This window comes from Durio zibethinus, chromosome 24 (genome assembly GCF_047325235.1).
Source record: "Durio zibethinus cultivar Kanyao isolate XHJ-2024 chromosome 24, ASM4732523v1, whole genome shotgun sequence".
NCBI lineage: Eukaryota > Viridiplantae > Streptophyta > Magnoliopsida > Malvales > Malvaceae > Durio > Durio zibethinus.
In genome coordinates, this window is record NC_143185.1 from 18,046,909 (window position 1) to 18,062,805 (window position 15,897).

At 29.1% G+C, this 15,897-nt stretch overlaps 1 protein-coding gene and 1 pseudogene across 1 annotated transcript; one reads left to right on the plus strand and one right to left on the minus strand.

Moving 5' to 3' along the window:
• Window positions 1–488: 488 nt before the first annotated feature.
• On the minus strand, window positions 489–1,180 carry LOC149512003 (uncharacterized). Its single transcript, XM_089753385.1, is given in 2 exon segments — window positions 489–812; window positions 902–1,180. Coding segments are annotated over 2 exon segments (591 nt in total). The 3' UTR covers window positions 489–500.
• Window positions 1,181–11,566: 10,386 nt separating this feature from the next.
• LOC111316425 (putative mannitol dehydrogenase) lies at window positions 11,567–15,642 on the plus strand (annotated as a pseudogene).
• The last annotated feature ends 255 nt before the right edge of the window (window positions 15,643–15,897 follow it).

Here is a 15,897-nt window from a genome sequence, read left to right on the forward strand (position 1 = left end):
TAAAGGGTTTATGTCCCTAGCACTAGCATACTAGTAGTTGATGAAGTAACAACAACTTTTGAATTTTGTGTACTGCTAAATCTCTCACGGGATTTAGTGTGAAATCTAAATCTATTGATGATAAAACTTTTGTATCGTTTCACAATCCTGTTCGAACCTTATGAAAGGTATTTCACCTTTTCACTAGCAAGCTTTCCACCCAAAACCTATAAAAATGGAATAAATATATATATGTATGTTATTAATGTTAATTATATCGTAAGCATTCTATGTAGATTTGTCATCAATGGAAGTATGGCATTACTTACAGTTGCTCCTAACCATTTATGAAAGTTTTTGACGAACAACTTATCAAGCTCTCGAAGGTTTGATTGTCGATAATGTGCAGGAGCTTTCAAATTATTTCTATACTCACTACAAAGTATCATGATAAAGCATTAACAATAAAAAAATAGATTAAATTATGGTTAATGTAATGAATAATTTTTTTGTTAAAAAACTTACGTGTGAAATGATTCAAGAGTGTCATGATGAAAAAGAACATATCGATGTGCTTGTGCCCAAGATTTATAATCTAACTCCACCATTTTAGCTTTACCTATTGGTTGTCCAAAACTTTGAAAAAGATAACTGTAGGCAGAATTATGTTGTTGTATACCGACATTTCTCGATGGTCTATTAAATCTCATTTCAACATCTTTCAAATAACGAGAACAAAATATTATACACTCTTCTGCTAAATATCTTTCATCAATAGAACTTTTCGGATAGCATTTGTTGCGACAATAAAACTTTAACCTTTCCAAAAACCTATCGTATAAAACATTAGTCATATATCTTTTTAACTAGAGTGGCATGATCATCAATAAAAATCTAATCAATCTATTAAATAATAATATCTTTCAATAGGATACATCCATCGATAATAAACTGGCCCATCAACTTTTGTTTCATATGGAAAATGGATAACCAAATACATTATAATAGTAAAAACGTTTGGAGGGAAAATCTTCTCTAAATGGCATTAAGTAATTGTGGCTCGATTTTAAAGTTTGTCATGCTCTTCCACATTCATACATTTCTCATATAGAGATTTAAATATGTTACTCAATTCAATTACCATAGAAGTGACTTGCTTTGACATTGATAAATGTAAAGCAATTGGAAGTAAGTCTTGCATCAAAATGTGATAATCATGTGACTTCAATGAAGAAAGTTTTCATTCCTTCAAATTCACACATCTCGATATATTTGACGCATAACCATCTAAAACTTTGATATTTTTCAAAACCTTGCAAAACACATCTTTTTCAGATTTAGAAATCCCAAAACAAGCAACAGACAATTGATATTTACCATTAAGAAGTAACTTCAGATGAAGGTCAAGGCGAATCTCTATATTAATTAGGTCAAGCCAACTTTTTAAGTTATCTTTTGATCTTCTATTCACATTAAGAATTATCCCGATAAAATTTTCACAAACATTCTTCTCTATGTGCATCAAATCAATGTTATGGCATAATAAATTATATTTCCAATAAGGCTATTCAAAAAAGATATTTTTTTTTTCACAATTAAAGCTCATTGGGGTCATTTTCTTTATCGTCCTCTTCATCACTTTGAATATCATGATCACCAACATCAGTATCAGTATCACCAACTTGCGTAATATGAGGTCAGACACCTTCAAACATGTCCCTCACTTTTTTTCTTGATAGAGTCATTTTTTCATAAGTGAAATTGATATCTTTTAACTTTGATAAGATATTAGACCCACTAATGGATAAAGATGATCTTCTCAACTCTTTAGTTTCATCAAAGAGATTTTATTAAAATCTAAATCGATGATTATCATCTAACCATCGATGATGTCCTATATAATAGAACTTCCTACCATTAGGTAACCACTTTGAACATGTCTGTACAGCATAACATGGACAATTATAATGACCTTTTGTACTCCAACCATATAAATTCACATAAGCAAAAAATCATTGATAGTCTATAATAAAGTAGCACGCATATTGAAGTTCTCTTTTTTTGATGCATCATAGGTCTCAACTCATTCTCATAATTACTTTAACTCTTTAATAAGAGATTGTAAGTAGATGCCTATATCATTACTATACCTTTTTTTTCAAAAATTATCATAGACAATATAAATGACTGTTACTTTATAGCAATTCATGGTGACAACTTGTAAAAAATCAGTACAATTGATCAAGTACTATAAAAAGTACTAATCATTTTGAATGGGTTGAATCCATCAGATGCTAGTCTAAGTATAACATTTTGAGGATCATATACAAAATCTAAAAGCTTGGAATGAAATAATTTCATGCTAAAGAATCTACAAGATGCCTTAATAATCCATTATCTGTCCACTTCTCACGATGCCATCTCATTAAATTTACAGTTTTGAAAAACATGAAGAGTCATTGAAGTCTTGGTATTAATGAAAAATAGCGTAAAACCTTAACAGGCTTTTTTTTTACACTAACCTCATCATCATCCTCATTCAACCTTTCATTGAGATTTTTATCCACCCAATAAGAAATACCACACACATGATAAGATTCTTGATTTTTTCTATCACCCTTATACAACATGCAATCATTGGAACAACTATGATTTTTCTTATATCTAAGACCTAAATCTTTAATCATCTTTTTTGATTCCTTACAAGATTCAAAAATTTTTGTAAAAAGAAATATTTTTTTCATAAACTCTAATAATAAAGTCAGAGAGTTTTTTATCTATCCATATAAGCATTTCAAGTGAAAAAGATGAACACAAAAAGATAACCTTAAATGCTTTGAGCCCTCATAAAGTTTTTCGTTCATATCTTCTAGTAACCTATAAAACTTTGATGCTTCTCATCTAGGTTGTTGGTCATCTACACCTATCTCAAGTTCACCAAATTCATTCATTTCAACATTGGATTGATTAAATCCATCATTTTAGGGAGAAAGATTATGAAAATGTTGGTTATGAATGTTACAAGCATCTCACAATATGCCTTTAATGTCATTTGCTATAAAAAGGATCATGTTGGTGTTAGGGAGCCCTTGAAGTTGAAAGAACTCTAGTGAAAGACCTTGACGGTATGGACTCTCCATGAAAATACCAATTAACATATCTTGAGAAAAATCCAATACAAATTAAATGTTCAAAAATAACTTGACGCATTTGCTAATCTATATTACCACACTTCAGACATGGACATAATATCATATCATCTTCACTTGTATTCTCAAATGCAAAATTAAAAAAAATTTTCACTCCATCTTTGTACTCTTGACTTAATCTTGACTTTTGCATCCAACTCTTATCCATTTAGTACTTGCTACATTATTAGACCAAATGTATATAAATAATGTATATAAAAACAAACATGTCAAATACTTAAGTTTATTATGTTTTAAACAAAAGACAATAACAAGACCAGTACTTACAGAAAATGAAAACTCCTTGTTGTGAAGTATTTTATCAGGTACTTGATATTATGAATGTTAAAATCTGCTGCTAATGTAGACAGTACCCAAGAGTTTTTATAGTTGAGGTTGAAATAAGATAAAATAGGTACAGAGAAAACTCAAAAAAATAAAAAAATAAAAGAGAAATGGAAGTAGATGATCGGTTACGAATGGATATTTGAGGAAGGTGGGTTTTGAAGAAAATTGTTTAAACCAAAATGAAAATTGTCAATTACAAAAACTGATCAAATAGTCGAATTAAGTAAAAATATCAGTAAATAACTAATGAAAAGTCGAAATAGGGTTCTAAAAAATAACGTTTAAATAGTAAAAGCTGAAAAAAAAAAAAAGAGAAAGTAAATTATAGTTGGTCTGGAAAGAAAAATAGTAAAATAATGAAGATGAAGCTTTAAGTTGGTGATTGGATGTGCTAAGTTTGGGGATAATTTTATTGGACAAGATTATTGAAAGCGTTTACTAAGAAAAATGCCTTCAATAATTTCTTCCTAAATATTTTTTGAATATATTATAAGCACCATCAACAGAGTCGTAGTATAATAGTTTGAGATTATTAAAGGCGTTTACGCCCTAAAAATGCCATAAAAAATTTCATCTAATTTTTAAGGTGTATTTATTGAAGGTGTTTCTTGCATAATACGCTTTCAATAATTCCTTCCGTTTTATTTCTGAATATCAATGAAGGTGATTTTCTACTAAAAAAGGTCTTCAATAATTTTACACCTTTAAAATTTTAAGTGGTAACTAAAGTGTTTATTCCAGAAAAATATCTTGAGTAATTTATTTTTTATTGAAAGAATTTATTGAAGGCATCTTCTAGTAAAAAACGCATTCAATGTTCCGTGACTCAACTTTAGGATGGTTAGTGAAGGTGTTTCTTGAGAATAAACACCTTCAATAATTTTCTCTTAAAATTTTTAGGATTATTAAAAGTATTTTTTAGTTAAAAATGCCTTCAATATTTCACAACTCAAATTTTTAGACGGTTAGTTGAGGCATTTATTAAAAAGAAATGCCTTCACTAATTTCTTCTAATTTACGTGCATAATTATTAAAGGTATTTTTTTAGAACAAATGCCTTCAATAATTTTTTTAAAAAAATTTTTGAGATTATTAAAAGTGTCTTCCAGTGAAAAATGCCTTTAATATTCGAAACTCAAATTTTGAGACGCTTAATGAAGGCGTTTATTCTAGAAAAAATGCCTTCATTAATTGCTTCTAATTTATGTGCATAATTATTGAAAGCATTTTTTGTGAACAAACGCCTTCAAAAAATTTTTCTTAAAATTTTTGGGATTATTAAAGGCGTCTTCCAGTAGAAAATACCTTCAATATTTCACAACTCAATTTTTAAGATGGTTAGTAGATGAGTTTATTCTAAAAAAAATACCTTCACTAATTCATTCTAATTTATGTGTATAATTATTGAAGGCATCTTTTGAGAACAAACACCTTCAATAATTTCTCTTTAAAATTTTTGGCTTTATTAAAGGGGTCTTCCAGTGAAAAACACCTTCAATATTTCATAACTAAAATTTTGAAATGCTTAGTGAAGGCGTTTAAATAAACGCCTTCACTAATTGCTTCTAATTTACGTGCATAAATATTGAAGGTATTTTTTGAGAACAAATGCTTTCAAAAATTTTTGCTTAAAATTTTCAGGATTATTAAAGGCGTCTTTCAGTGAAAAATGTCTTCAATATTTCACAACTCAAATTTTGAGATGCTTAATGAAGGCGTTTATTTTAGAATAAATGCATTCACTAATTACTTCTAATTTATATGCCTAAATATTGAAGGTGTTTTTTTTAGAACAAACGCCTTCAATAATTTTCTCTTAAAATTTTTGGGATTATTAAAGGCATCTTTCAGTAAAAAATACCTTCAATATTCTACAACTCAAATTTTGATACACTTAGTGAAGGGGTTTATTCTAGAAAAATACATTCACTAATTCTTTCTAATTTACGTGCATAATTATTGAAGGCATTTTTTTAGAACAAACGTCTTTAATAATTTTCTCTTAAAATTTTTTAGATTATTAAAGGTGTCTTCAAATGAAAAACACCTTCAATATTCCACAACTCAAATTTTGAGATGCTTAGTGAAGACATTTATTCTATAATAAATGTCTTCACTAATTCCTTCTAATTTATGTGCATAATTATTAAAGACATTTTTTTAGAACAAACACCTTTAATAATTTTCTCTTAAAACTTTAGGATTATTAAAGGCATCTTTCAGTACAAAACGCCTTCAATATTTTAGAACTCAAATTTTGAGATGCTTAGTGAAGGTGTTTATTCAAGAAAAATGCATTCATTAATTCTTTCTAATTTACGTACATAATTATTGAAGGCGGTTATCTACTGAAAATGCCTTCAATAATTTTTGTTCAGAATTATCAAAGGCACTTTTTTAGTAGAAACGCCTTTAAAAATTTCTTTTCAAAATTATTTTTTAGATTACTAAAAGCATCTTTTAGTAAAAAAAAAAACATATTTAATAATCTCTAAGTATAATTTTAAGGGTATTATTGAAGGTTTTTTTTTTAGAAAAATGCCTTTAATAATAAATTTTATATTCATTTCCTGTCTTGGACATCGGACTCAAAAGCTGTTAGTACATAAAATGATTAAAGGCTACATTAATCAACCAAACTAAACCCACAAACACATTTCTATTAGAATTTTGGTTTCTTTATCCCTATTGTCACCATCGACCTTCAACAAATCACCGACGCGCACCTCTTTGTTAATCAATATGTCTTTATAATTTTTTTACTATATTATTTATATTATTCGATAAAGCTATTTTTTTTCAATTCCTTACTATTTACATATGGATATATATTTTTATTCATTTCACCATAAGTATAGTAGTCGAAGCATCTATTATTGCATGTATGTTATTTATGTGTAGTTTTCTATTAATAATGTAGTTTACTGAACTTTGTTGTGTGATATTATTTTGCTGAATGGTATTGTATGATATTGGTGTCCTGAATGGTTTGATGAATGGTGTTTTTGAATGATTTGCTTAATGGTTTTCTGAGTGCTGTGTTTGAAGGGTGCGTCTGAGCACATTTCTGATTGGTTTGCTAAATGGTGTTTCTGTACGTAGGTATTATGGACTCTGAACAACATCATTCTCTTTCTAATGAACATGCAAAAGACACAACTATAGGCCAAAAAAGAAAGGGAAGAGGCCCAAATAAACAACTTAAAGTGAGTGACACAAAAATTCACGTTGTCTTTAATCAAAATGGGCAGTCTATGTCTAATGAAACTACCAAGTTGGCTACCCATATTGGAGCCATCATCCGTCGTAGGATTTTAATTACGTACACTGATTGACGATGAGTTTTTGATGATCTAAAGGATGATATATGGCAGTTAGTTATGGTATGTTTATTCAACTATTTCATAAAATTTGTTAAATGATCATTTAATTGAAATTCAATGTGTTCTTACTAATTATGTTAAATCATTTTGGAAACATTTGACGTCTCAATTGACTATAAAAAGATTATGTTGCAATCTACTGGGAAAGCATTCAAAGACTTTAAAAGCAGATTGACAACCCAATATATTTTATCGCTGGTTGATCAAAGTGATGTATTGGCTGTTTCACCTATGGCATATGCGATGTGATAAGTGTTAAAGATTAGACAAATTTTGTTTGATATCGACTTTCAAAAGATTTTTCAATACACAAACCCATTACCAAAAATATTGTTTATAAGTCTTTATGCAATATAGCCTTTGATCTTTATATGTGATTAACGTAATTTATTTCTTTTGTAAAAAATCAAAGAAAAGCAACGGAGCATTCGGGCCAAACAACTATATCACCATTGGACAACGAGAAAGGGACATGCAAATGTGAAGTATGAGATTGTATGTATTTGCACATTTGTTTTAACATCATTAATGAGTATTTATCAACATTCATTTCATATATTTTGATTATGGTATTACGATAATTTAATAAGAATCAAGGAGCTCTAGCATCAAAGTTTTTAAATGGGATATTTGGAAACAAGGACATGTACGGAATGATGAATCTTTTACAGATGATGCAACCAAAAAAATGGCAAAAAAGATTCTATGTATAACTATTTTTTTAATATAATATATGATTACCATTGTGGTTGTATACATGACTGTATAGTAACTTGTATAGATTTATTGTTATAGCCTATCTTATTATTATCTTTTAGGATGATTATGCTGCCAAGGTCAAATATGGTGAACTGGTAACCCAGTATGGTGAAGATTCTTTATCTTTAGTATTCGATGCTAAAGAAAGGTCTGATCGCGTTCAAAGGGTTGGTAAATTTGTCTTGTTATCAAAGTTTTTTGGTAATAAACACAAAACATAGGAAATGCACAATATGAAGCAATTATTAAGCAACAACAACAATAAATTGATGATTAGAAGTAATGCCTCAATGAGCAACAACAAAGACTCTCTGCCTTGGAGTCAATGTTGCTAGTAATGCAGCATAACATGCCAGTAAGCCAGTTTGGTAGTGTCGTCCACGTAGGATAACCTTCCGTTGCAAGTAAGAAAGTGAACTCATCCTCCACTACCACCTAAGAAGTATGATTTTGTTTATAATTTTAATACTATTTTGATTATTATATTTATTGATTTGGTTTTAATACTTATATTTCATTCAATATTATAGCAGGATGTTGGGACTCACAGTATGACCTTTGCTCAGGTTACCATGGATGAGTTATCCAAATATTCGCTAGAGTATTTATCCTGAGGAAACTTCATCACCATTGAGTTTGAAGAAAGGTTATTTGATAAACCATCATTTTCTTTCATTGGTCTAGAGGAGGTTAAAGAATTTTGTGAATTGGATTAATTATCAGCTATTGATATTATTGCTCATATGAGGTTAGCTTATAAATACAAATATGCAAGTTCAATATATATTAATTTATATTAGGGTGTAATACTAACTAGCAGTGTTGATTGTTATTGTACAGCTTCATATATAGAGAGCTCAAAGGGAGACAGTTGACCAACAGATTTAGATTCGTTGACCCTAACTTCATTAGTGAGCAGAGTGACATAATTGTTTATCATGCTAGTCATGTGATCGAATGTATAAAAAGATTGGCTGATTATTATTTGCTCTCGTATATTGCACAGTAAGTTATATTCCAACCTTACCAAAATTAAATATGATGTGTAATCTGAATATATCATTGTTATTATTTTACAGTCGTCATTGGGTGCTTATTGTCATTGACACCAAATCTTTAATACCATACTTACTTAATTCAGTTAATCCAATGGCGATACCTAACCCCGATATTCAAACTTTTATTAAGTGGTATTACACTTTATTATATTATATATCTTTTGCTTCTTCATAAGTAATTTTATTTATGTATTAAGTAATTTTTTTTAATTAAGGTAATATCTGCATTCAATAAGAAGATAAAAAAATCGAAATGGGTGTCATTACCAATAAATATCAAATTTATTCTTTTATGCTGAGTTAATGTGGATAAATGTTTCCTAAACCCATTCAATTTAATTTTCAAGTATTTTGTTAATCCGGTAATACTGAATGTGAATATTATGTCATTCGTTTTATGCGTGAGATAGTGTTAAATGATTTTATAAGCACACAATTCAAGGTTAGTATAAATTTCATAAATTTAAATATATCTTAAAAAAAAAGGTACATTATGTTCTCATTTATTAACATTTACTTTTGATTTTTTTTTTTAGTGATAGAGTAAAGAAAGCTTCACGAAAAAGGAACTGAATGAAGTTCATAAATAATTGTGTGACTATGTATTATCATTTATCAATATTGATAAACCTTGAGGTTAGACATTATTGGTTAAATGTAAATATATGAGGAACAAATTGTTATAATGTGTTTAACATGCCATGTTGAATGGAAACTTTAAGTTTGTACATTGGGGTATTGGTTTAATATTATTGGTATACTTAATATGAATACATTATGTATATTTAATATATTATTGAGTATGATTATTTCATAAAAGTATATTAATATGATAACGTTATCAGTTTTAATTTTGGATGTGTGGTCAATTTATTGAAATACAACAATTTTCATTATGTAAATTCTAAAATGTAATTCGTAGTATCGCATATATAAATCAAATATTTTCTGGGCATAAATATACAACTGACTTCAAATGTTTTCTAGGCATAAATCTACAACTGATTTGACATATACAATATGAAAACTATTTTTTTGATAGGATTAATAAAGACGTTTTTAAAGAAAACGCCTTGAATTATCCATAACAACATATTATTGAAGGCGTTTTTGACCAAAATCGCCTTTAATAATTCCATTTAAAAATATATAGTGTGGAATATTAAAGGCGTTTAGAAAAAAAATTGCCTTCAAGAATCCGTACCAAATATCTTCGCGGATTATTAAAGGCATTTTTAAGAAAAATCGTCTTCAATAATTTCTGTTAAAAATTTATTTATTAGATTATTGAAGGCACTTTCACCTAAAAATACCTTTAAGAATTCCTTACATATTTTTTCTATGGATTATTAAGGGCATATTAAGTAAGAAAATATCTTAAATAATCCATAACAAAATGTTATTAAAGGTGTTTCTTAGTAAAACTGCCTTTAATAATCACACTTAAAATTTTATTGTCTAAAATATTAAAGGCGTTTTGGGCAAAAAATGCCTTCAAGAATCCGTTTCAACTTTTGTCTATAGATTATTGAAGGTGCTTTTGACAAAAATGACCTTTAATAATCCTAAATAAAAAACTTATTAATTGGATTATAGAAGATAATTTCGACCAAAAATGTTTTCAAGAATCGATTCGATATTTTTTCTATCGATTATTAAGGGCGTTTCTCTACCAAAATACTTTCAATATTCTCTCTAAAATTTTTTTAAAGCAATTGGTGAAAGCATTTTTGCCAAGAAAACGTCTAGAATAATTAATTACAAATAATTTCTGTAAAAACCTAAAAAAAGGCTAAATATGGATCAAACCTACCACATTATGATTAACATCCGTACGATCTTAAAATTTTGATATGATATTATTGAAAACGTTTTTGATAAAAAACGCTTCAATAAGGCTATGAAATTTACTGGTGGAATTATTAAAGGCGTTTCTTGAAAAAAATACCTTCAATAATCGGATACATTTTTTTACGAGGGGATTATTGAAAGCATTATCTGCCAAAAATGCCTTCAATAATTCCCTATCAATTTTTTTAACGGGATTATTCAAGCCGTTTTTTGTCAAAAACGCCTTTAATATTCACTCAAATTTTTAAGACAGGATTATTCAAGGCATTTTAATCGAGAAATATCGCTAATATCAAGTATTAGGTGACGTTTATAAGTAACAACACCACTATTTGAATATTTAGTGGTGTTTTCATAATAAATATCTTAAGTTTTATAAAAACATAAAAGCTAGCAACGTTTGTAAGTGAAACACCGCTCTAAAACTGCCACTAATCTTCCATTTTCTTATAGTGATTGTCATTTTAGTTGGAAGAAGAAAAAAATGAAAAAGAAGAGTGACATGTAATTCTTTTGCTCACGTGAAATTTAGTTGTACAATACTATAGGCTTTTAGGAATAAAGTTTAAAAGCACTCTATTTAAGGAAATAAGATTACAAAATACCTTTGTTTGGGATAACACTCCCAAACCCCTTCTAGAAATAAGCTAATCCAACTTTTTACCACAATATATACGCATTATTTTTAACACCATTTGCTTTGCTTTGTAACTTGAAGAGACAAAAACAATTTACACCATTTAAGATTGACTGATGAAGAGCACTTAACAATGCTTTTGGATGGGGAGCCAGAGACACTTTTGGTGTTTTCCATCCCTTCAGATTTTTCAAAAGGTTTTCATTCATATTCAACCTTTTAATATTTGCTCTTCTTCCTCCGAGGGTATTTGTTTGTTTGTTGTTATTGTTCAGATAGTTTTGTTTGATTAAAACGATGTGGATTTGTAGGGCAACAGGAGAAAAGGATGTAGCTTTCAAGGTGCTTTGTTATGGGGTATGCCATCCTGATCTTCATATGGCTAAGAATGAATGGGACGTGTCATCTATCTAGTATTTTTCTTTTAATTCACCTTTTTATTTTGTGGTACTAAATTTTTATAAATAAATAAATTTTAAATACGTGCAATGTATGTGCAATGTATGTGTGATACATCAAAATATATTTATCTATCAATAAGTTTATATATAATATAATTTTTTTAAATTATAACATAAGATTTTATATTTATAAACAATTCAAAATTTATAATTTAGAGTTATGTAATGACCAAAACAATAAAATAAAATAAAATATTTCCTTCACATATAATATAAATTTTAAGCAATTTAACATATAAATATTATTAAAAGAAATTTGCTTTTATATATTCTTTTAAAATTAAAATTAAATATTATTAATTTAATCAAAATCAAATTAAATTAAGAATTAAAATTAATTAAGAGAGATTTAATGTATTAAAGTAAATCTAATTAATTTTGTTAAAATCAAATCAATTAAGAATTAAAATTAATTGATAGAAAATTTTAAGCTATTAAAAATAAATATAATTAATTTGGTTAAAATCAAATCAAATTAAATCAAATTTAAGATATTAAGTAATAGATACATGGTAATTATTTAATATTATTCATATGTCAAAAATTTAAACTACCTACATATTGCAATTAGCTTTTTTACTAAAAATTTTGCTTTTTATATATTTATATAAAATACATATAAACATAGTTTATAGGATTTCTTAATTTGGTGGGATTTGTGAGACAAGTTCAACAAAAAAAAAGTTATCATTTACTTGAAATATAAAATGAAATTTAATTATTAATTTATATATCAACAATTTCCATTGATATATAATATAACTTTCTCTCAGGATTACACTCCTCATTTTAAACACTTTTCAATTAATCTTTAATCACTTTACAAATTCTTTTTGATACATTCATTTAGATGAGAGCTCTGGCTGTTGCATTTTCAGTATTCATAATTTAAAAACATGATTTAAAGCTTTCATGAACATGAATTTGGCGACAATTTGTTGATGAACCTGAATAATAGATATGTTAGATTTGAACTATGTATTTATTCAGAATACAGGCATGAGATTGTTGGTGAAGTGACAGAAGTGGGAATTAAGGTACAAAAGTTCAAAGTTGGAAACAGAGTTGGAGTGGGCTGTATGGTTGGATCATGCCATTCCTGCCATAACTGCACCAACAATCTTGAGAACTTTTGCCTGGAAATATACTTACCTATGCGACAAAGTACTATGATGGAAGTAGTACATATGGAGGTTACTCTGACAACATGATTGCTGATAAGCACTTCATCATCCGCATCCCTTACAACCTGCCTCTTGATGCCGTTACTCCTCTCCTTTACGCTGGAATCACAGTGTACAGTCCATTTAGATATTATGGTCTTGATAAGCCTGATTAAAATTTTTGATGTTGATGGACTTGGAGGCTTAGGCCATATGGAAATGAAATTTGGTAAAGCTATGGGAGTCAAAGTTACAGTGATCAACACCTCTCCACATAAGAAGAAAGCATTGGAAAATCTTGGTGCTGATTCATTTTTGGTCAGCCGAGACCAAGATCAGTTTTAGGTTTAGTTTTGAAAACCTTTTTTTCTTTCTTTCTTTGAATTATTTATTAATGAGGGTTTTTAAATTCTAAATTCACTACACATATGTTTACTGTTTTTAGGCTAGCATTGGCACATTTGATGGAATCATTAATACAGTATCTACTCAACACTCTCTGTTGCCTTTAATTGAGCTGTCGAAGACTCATGGAAAGCTTGAGTTACCATCTTTTTGTTGAGAATATTGACTCAAATCTCATAAGAGATTTGTTTGGGATTTGTTAGAGATTTGTTTGAGATTTGTCAGATATTGCTTGATGGACAAAAAGACTTGCAAAAGAAGAATTCTAAGAGAAAAGAGATTCTTAATAGGTAAGTTTGACTTGTAAGAGAAGAATTCTAAAAGGAAAAAGATTCTTAATAGGCAAGTTTAACTTACAAGAGAAGAATTCTAAGAGGAGAGGGATTTTTAATGGGCAAGTTTGTATGGTTATAAATATGTGAAGTCTCTACAGGGTTAGGTATGAGAAAAGATGTAAGAGAGTTGTAGGATTTTATGGAATAGACATCCTATAGGAGTATTGGGGCTCTACGTCTTATGGGTGTGTATGTTTGTTTATGAGTGGACTAGAGGAGACTGAGATGGCCCACATAGGTATGATGTATAGGAACATATAGGTATGTGTTTGGTTATGTTGAAAGTGTGCACAACGGTTTAGATTTGTGTTTGTTTGTGTTGAGAATACTTCATAGGACTAGAGGAGATTGAGAGTATCTTATGAGTATTGATTGTTGAGTGAGGTTGATGATTTGATGTATGTTTATAATTCTCTACAACTAGTGGATCTTGTTTCTCATCCGTGGATGTAGGTTAGTTAGACTGAACCACGTTAAATTGTTATCTCTTATGTATTTGATTTATTGTTTGATTTCACTTCCGTTGATGTGATTAGATTGGAGGCTTTTAGCCTAACAAATGGTATCAGAGCTATGGTGTTCCCCAACAAGTGGTATCAGAGCTGAAGGTTTGAAACGTGAGAAGAGTTGAAGATTCAAGATGTGAGAAGAGCCGATGGTTTGATACATGGGAAAAAGTAAGCTTAGAGGAGCTCAATTCAAGAGAAGAGTTCGAGTTTAAGTTTTGAAGGTTGAAGATTGATTTGTATGAAGCGTGAAGACACAAGAGAAGAAAAGATGATTGTGAGACTTTCATTATAGGTGGAGCCAAGCATGTCTAGCATAAAGACAGATGATTGATGAAATTTGAGTTAAGGTGGAGATTGTTGGGAATATTGACTCAAATCTTATAAGAGATTTGTTTGGGATTTGTTAGAGATTTGTTTGAGATTTGTCAGATATTGCTTGATGGACAAGAAGACTTGCAAAAGAAGAATTCTAAGAGAAAGAAGATTCTTAATAGATAAGTTTGACTTATAAGAGAAGAATTCTAAAAGGAAAGAAATTCTTAATAGACAAGTTTAACTTACAAGAGAAGAATTCTAAGAGGAGAGGGGTTTTTAATGGACAAGTTTGTATGGTTATAAATATGTGAAATCTCTACAGGGTTAGGTATGAGAAAAAGATATAAGAGAGTTGTAGGATTTTATAGAATAGACATCCTATAGGAGTATTGAGGCTCTACGTCTTATGAGTGTGTATGTTTGTTTGTGAGTGGACTAGAGGAGACTGAGATGACCCACATAGGTATGATGTATAGGAGCATATGGATATGTGTTTGGTTATGTTGAAAGTGTGCACAACGGTTTGGATTTGTGTTTGTTTGGGTTGAGAATACTTCATAGGACTAGAGGAGATTGAGAGTGTCTTATGAGTATTGATTGTTGAGTGAGGTTGATGATTTGATATATGTTTGTAATTCTCTACAACTAGTGGATCTTGTTTCTCATCCGTGAATGTAGGTCAGTTGGACTGAATCGCGTTAAATTATTATCTCTTGTGTGTTTGATTTATTGTTTGATTTCACTTCCGTTGATGTGATTGGATTGAAGGCTTTTAGCCAACACTTTTCCTTTGCTTCAAGGTAATTGTTTATAAGAATGAGATGAGATCTCGAATTCTCCATAGATATCCTATATATCTTCAAACATTGATAAAATTCGACATTAAAACCAGCGGGGAGGAAGGTGGTAGGAGGAACCATGATTGGAGGGATGAAAAAGACTCACGAAATGATTGATTTCGCACCTAAACACAACATAAAACCAGACATTGAAGTTATACCTATGGATTATGTGAAAACTGCCATGGAGCGCCTTCTCAAATCGGATGTCAAGTACCGATTTGTCATTGACATTGGGAACACGTCGAAGGCCACCTCTTAAAAGTTTGCTCCCTCTTTTTATACAAGAAATTGGCTAGACCAGTCCCAAGATTCTTATCTTCTAATTAATAGATTCGGGTTTTGTTCTTCTTCTTTACATGATATCTCCAAGGCAGAGTGCCTTCATGTAAGAGATTATGATTAAAATAAATAAATTATATAATAAGTTTTGTTTGAGGTTGTAGTTTGTTTCAAAAATTTCATGTCCAACTTTATTTGGTTTCTTTAATTAATTGTTAAAAGTGCTGTGTCTGTAAACACTTATTAAGAATAATTAAAGTGCTATTTTTGATTTTTTTTTTGTCATTTACTCGTATTAATTTCATCAAATTCAAAAGAAAACAATACATTAAAAATAAAAAATTTCTGTAAATATCATTTTAATTTTATATCAATAAGCACAGTT